This window comes from Oculina patagonica, chromosome 3, assembly GCF_052425735.1.
Source record: "Oculina patagonica isolate OP01 chromosome 3, crgOcupat, whole genome shotgun sequence".
Taxonomy (NCBI): domain Eukaryota; kingdom Metazoa; phylum Cnidaria; class Anthozoa; order Scleractinia; family Oculinidae; genus Oculina; species Oculina patagonica.
In genome coordinates this window covers 10,734,295-10,740,496 of record NC_135760.1, presented here as the reverse complement: position 1 = coordinate 10,740,496, position 6,202 = coordinate 10,734,295, and the positions used below count along the sequence as shown (strand labels likewise).

The window sequence follows — 6,202 nt, the reverse complement described above, 5'->3', positions numbered from 1 at the left end:
CATGGTTTTCGGCTAATTTTCTAAAATGCAAGAAAATTACTTGTTTAGCCGTAAGGCCTCGCTTACGAACTAAAGCAACTTTCGGCACTTAAAAAACAGTTATTAAACTGTTTTATTTATATTATTTTTTGATAAAACATGTTCTCACGGTCTGAAGTGCTTAAGCCTGCGTTGCGGACAGACTAAACCCCGAGGATTCGGTGACATGTCCGGCTGCAACGCAGGCTAAGGTGTTTAAGAGAAGAATTACACTTGCATTTTGTCAAAATTCTTTTAATTCCCCTTGCTGTTCCACTAAATCAATACAGAGTTCGATCTCGAACAGAAATTCACATTTCCATCTAGATCACAGCTGGTCAACGCTGAAAAGTCTGACAGAGTATTACACAATGCATGTAAACTAACTAAGGCCACTATGAAATGCGCAAAATTTCCCAACAACATTATAAAGCGGATTTACTTTGTCATTTCAACCACTAAGGCTTTACCAGAGAAATAAACGCCAAATACTGTTGCTAACACTCCCACTACGATAATCGTTCCATCTGCTGCCACTTGATGAGGCTTTAACTCGGACCATTTTAACTTTAAATGAACTAAACATGGTACAATATATTCAAGGAATGGTAAAGCGAGACTCCCGATAAACGATGTCAAAAGCGCGAAATGTGGAACTGCAAATGCCACCAAAAGAGTAGCAAATACAACAAGAAATCTTGTTGTGGCAGTCCATATGAAGGAAGGAATTACGGAGGTAACAGCAGAGGTCAATCGAGAATCATCAAGAGATTGAAACACGGGAAAGACGACTAGTGTATAGCAGAAAAGGACATACATGACGTACACGACGCTGACGATCGTGCGAGGGGCGCCAAGCGGGAAATTGTTTCCGATCACTTCCTCAGTGTCTTGAGTGAAGGATAGAAAACCACAGAGCGAGAACAGAACTTTAAATGTGGCGGCCATCATCAATGACATTCCTAAGGCTAAACCGAACTTGGAACGATCTGCCATGCTTTCTTCAACTGGAATCAAAATAGAGTAGACGCAATAACTGGATATGACCAAACCGAATGCCACAAGGGCCCCCTCAGGATCCCAGAAGAGGACGTCTCCGAAGTTTATGTTAGAAGAGTGAGAGACTGTATACCATATTAACACGCTGACCATGGTGAACAAGGATGATATACTTAGCAAGCTTTGCCATGCCACACACGCGAGGTCTCCTATGAAGGTGGATGGCAGAACCGCGGCAGCAACAATGGAGGCCCACAAAGCTTCTGTGAGTCCTGCGTTAGGGAGCGCATGTGCCATGAGCGATCCACATGAAATGAAGTATGACACAGCAAGGATTAACAGATCAAGGCTTTGCACGGCATCCAGAAGCACGCCGCCATATTGCGGCCAAAGAACTTTTCCAAGGTCGCTGTAAATGTTACGAACTCGTGATTTTGTCGATACTGCAGTTTGCGTTTTGTTATCACTCATAAGCGTTTTACATTCCGAGTTTTCTTCGTGTTCCTCGTCATTATCGTAAATGCAATCTACCATAACCATGCCAGTGTACCAGTGAACTAAAGCGAACAAAGGAAAGGCGATGATTGTTGCGATGCCTCCTTTTAACACCGCATATGGCAAAGCCAGCGTGCCCACGCCTTGGACGAAACTGGTCATGTTCGCAACAGCTTTCCATGTTGAAGCTTGACCTTCAGTTTTGAACATGTTTGGAGGAGCTTGAATATTTCGCTGGGATTTTTAATTCTGACGAAGAAAAAAAAAACAGTTAATAGAAAATGTCGTAAGCTTTATCAACTTGTGCGTACAGTTATTCTTAATTCATATTCTTTTTTTTTAACGTACAATCATCGAGCCACCCCGTGCGATCTCCACTCGTAACCGACGATTTTACCTAAGCGACCACTTTTTCACATTTTACTGGTTTTAAGGCAACCCAACCGTATCTTTGTATTTTCAAGCAAAATTCCCAGTTCGGAAGGCCCTCGCTCCAGGGCCTTCGGGGAATACGAATAAGGGCTCTACTGAAAAGTCCTACGGCGATATGGACTCCCTGGTCCGTTTTCTGCTTGATATTGTCAAACCCGTACAGATCGGCCGCTTAAACCACTTTCATCACTTACCGAGTAAACGCACTTTAAACGTTTGGTCAGAGCATAATTTAAACTGATAAACGCAGACCCTTTTTTAAAGATTTAAAAATGCTTACATTTCTTGACATTCGCTTCTTAGAATAAGGTAATTTTATGAACTACTTCAAAAAATCTCTCCTACCTTTAATGTTTAGTCGTCTGTTTTCTCATCGTTTACCCTTTGAAGTGTAGAAGCACATTTTGGGATTATTTTAAAAACAGATTTCTTAGTACCTGCTCGTGTTTTCAGATTATTTATTCATCTGCGGAAAACAAGGGTTTCATTTATGAGCTAAGTGTGAACTCGCGTTACAACTAAGTGAGAACTCACGTTGCAGTTTAAATTACCTATTGCTTTCCGTAAGAGGTGTTTTCAGCTGCGAAATTGCAAGAAAACTAATTTTGCCGAAACGAACTATTTAATTAAGCTGCGGAATCTTTCGCACGTTTAGTCCAAGCTCGCATAATGATTAGGCTCGCTTGCTCCTTTGAAAAACAAAGTTCGCTCGCAAGAGTTGTCACCTTTAAAATCCTTTGTTTTCAATTGGACTGCGTTTTGCTAAGTTATATATATTTCTACAACCTTAAGCTTAAATTCCTTTCGTCAGAACCTAAAATGAGTTACTAGCTTTCACAGGAGCGAACTAATTCTTTGGGTAAGAATGCAATCCTTAAGAAATATTTCTTTTTGCAAATCTTTGCACGAGTAAACAAACTTAGCTCCTTTCGCATTGTTTTTGTTCTACGAACTTGCGGCATCTGAAAACACCTAACGTACGCATATGAATGGCGTGAAACTTGCGAAAAGTAAGCTGTTCTGTAACTGATTAAACACTCTCAAACGCTCTAAACTACGCTATGATCTCAGCTTGTGACTAGTGACATACAGAGAATAAACAGAGTTTTACCGAAGACTTTGGCCGTTGTCATTCTTCAAAAATCTGCCTCGCGATAGAAGGACCAAAGCATCTTAACTCTATAAATGACGATTCTCCCTTCCTCCCCTTTTTTTACAAGAAAACTTAAAATAACTCATCTGTAGATCTTTTGCCTTGTAGCGGTCTAAAGCCGGGTAGTCTAGTTAAACCAAAAAAATATAAAGCAATGCTAACCTTTGACTTCTTAGGCTTTCGGCACCAACTACATTGCAATGATTTTCTTTTCTCTTTGTTTCTTGCCGTGCTGTCAGTTAGCTTACACATCAAAGAGGTGTTTGACGAAGGATGAAAGATGAACACAAATGAGTAATTAGCGGATGAAATTAAAAATAATTCGTATACGGAAAATCGCAAAAAAGACGACTGATAAATTAAAATAGGGTGCTGACGTAAAGTGCGTGAAAATGGTTTTTATGCTTCATTAACACCACCGTGGTCCTCCGTACGTCATTTATTCTACAAATGTTGCTTGGTTTTCTACGTTCTTCAAAATAATTTCTTTTCTACTTCAGATAACTTGCAGTATTTGTCAGTTAATTTGCCAATTGACCTTTTTGTGAAAGCTTTTTGTTTACCTCTGACATCTGCTTTAAAAGAACAATATTGGATCTAGACTGTACATTTTTTACACACCATAAAAACGAAATTATGGGAAAGCATTTTTCACGGTGATAAAAGATTTATTTCTTGACACTTTTAAAAAATTATTTTTTTTTTATTTCTGCGAATTAAAAAAAATGCCACGTTTAAAGGTCAATGGTACATTCTTACTCATAATTTCTTAAAGGAGTAGAAGAAACATAAGCTTATAGATTCTATAAACAAGTAACATCAACATCTCTTTTCTCTTGCTTAAAAGTTGATAACCGCAGCTCGGTGGTTGATGAAAATAGGAAATTAATCCACTCCGACCAGACTGGGGTATCGGCCTATTTAGCATGCAAAAATCTAAAAGTGGTTAGGTCTTCAGGCCTCGTTTGGTCACATGACTGTACGCTGGCCAATCACACAGTGAGTATACAAATAGCGTATTATAAAACGAAGTACTATTATTAACTCTTTCCTCTTTGCTGTTAACCTTCAACTTCAATCGGCAAGTTTTTCATTCCTTCATTATTTTATATTTTCAGAATAGCCCATCTAAATTTCAGTTTAATTGTACACAAGGGCTTTTACTTCCCAGTAGGTCACGCTTAAGTTCCGCGAGGTTTAGTTTCTCCGGAGACTGTTTCGTGTCGTCGTTTTGCTAACATGGAAACAAACAGTAAAAATTGTTGTCGAAACTCTTGATTGCGATGTGAAAAATTTCTGTGTAAGATAATCCATAGGAAAAAAAGAAAATATTGATTAATGATACATTATTTTACTTCCGTGATTCATTTCTGTGAGGTTTCGTTTTGCGTGTGACGAAAACTTAACCAAAGCGAAACAGTACAAAATACATAATTATCAGTATAGTTTTGTAAATTTTGACAATGATTTTTTCGTGAATGTTAAGTTTGTTTCTACCTGGTTAAGTTTGCTATCGATGGTCTCTCCCTTCATCGCTGAGCAATTCGTATGACTTACATGTTTGCTTCAATGCTAAAGAAGTTATCAACTCTTCGAAAACTGGAGCAATACAAGCGCATCAAAAATAATTTCTCGTCTTTGTAGGCGCAGCTTTAAATATTAACACCCTTTAACTACATGGCTATAACAAGAGATTGGAATTTCACTCCAAAATCGGATAAAGCACAGTTCATTTCTATTTTGTCGCTTCTGTTTTTTATTTCATTCTTACTGAAGTATTGTTATCATAACAGCAATGCATTCTTGCTTTTATAACGATGTGTACATTACGTAATTTTTTACATCGCTGACTGAGGTATCTTACGTAATTTTTAGATTTGTTTTGTTTAATTTCTCATTAGCTTTCTCGTTTTCTTTGTAATTCTCTTGCAAAAATCATTTTCCCTTTAATTAGTTTCCTTTCAAGATGATATGTATTGATAAGAAGACTGAAGCTTGAATGAACCAAAGAATAAATTACTAGAGGAAAGTTGTTTTATTAGTTTTAAGAACAAACCAGGTTAAAAGTACGGTGAATTACAGACGTGAACAAGTAGGCCAAAACATAACATTGCCAGATAGAGGAAATTCGGTTTTGCGACGATCTTGGTAAGCTATTGTGTGACGAAAACAGAACTAAATAAAAATTGATACAAAATACGAAAATATAATTCTATAAAAATATCAAATATACGGTAATTTTGCCAGTGCGTTCTGACAATTTTGCTGGGACTGTGTCTTTTTGGTCGACTTGACTACTGAATGGCATTCTTTTTCTATTGGAATACGGGATTTCGTATTTATTTGTATGTTTACTGCTATGCCAAAGAGATTTTAATCCCCTCGATAACTGGGGCAGTAAAAGCTACATTCCTTTGCATAGTAGACAATTCCCATGGACGGCGGAGCCGGGGGGCTGGGGGGGCTTTAGCCCCCCCAGAATTTCTGAAAAAATAAAGAGTTAATAAGAAAGGAGTATTTTAAGTCCCCCACTCCAAGTCACTAGTCAGCCCCCCCCCCCCCCAGTTGGAAAAATGCTCCGCCGTCCCTGATTCCGCAGATATGCAAAGACAGCCTGGCGCCCTAATTAGGCTACAAATATGGATATCTTAAAAAGTGGCCGAAATAGTTGTTGAAAGCTGTATTAGCCAGCTCAACCTTTCTTTAAATACTGCACAATATCTCGAGTACTTCTTAACTTGTTTTCCAAGGTTACCTTAGGAAATCCTGTTTGCGATTTTAAATGCTAGTGTAGCACTTCAGACAAAATTTGTATTTTGAACTTGCCTTGTTATTTGGTTATCCTTCTTGTAGTTTAGAATCTTAAAACTAGTTAAGATCATTGGTTATTGTGGGATGTGTTTTCCAAAATAAGACGGGCTTCTACAGAAGTTAGGCTAATATCCAAGAATTTTCAAAATAACTGCACGTTTTTTAAGTGGCAAGACGTCCCTAAATAGCCCTAAAAAGGACTATTTTAGCTAGGTCTTACATCCCCGAAGTAGCAGGGTTTTGATAATAAGTCTGAGATAAGCACATGCTTATCATTCGCCTTGCAAAATATTA

General features: G+C 38.1%; 1 protein-coding gene across 1 annotated transcript; it reads right to left on the bottom strand.

Annotated features, from left to right (window-relative positions):
• Nucleotides 1-303: 303 nt before the first annotated feature.
• On the bottom strand, nucleotides 304-1,722 carry LOC144645833 (vesicular inhibitory amino acid transporter-like). Its single transcript, XM_078505371.1, has one exon. It carries the CDS (start codon nucleotides 1,720-1,722, stop codon nucleotides 457-459), a length of 1,266 nt encoding a protein of 421 aa, XP_078361497.1. The 3' UTR covers nucleotides 304-456.
• Between the last annotated feature and the right edge of the window lie 4,480 nt (nucleotides 1,723-6,202).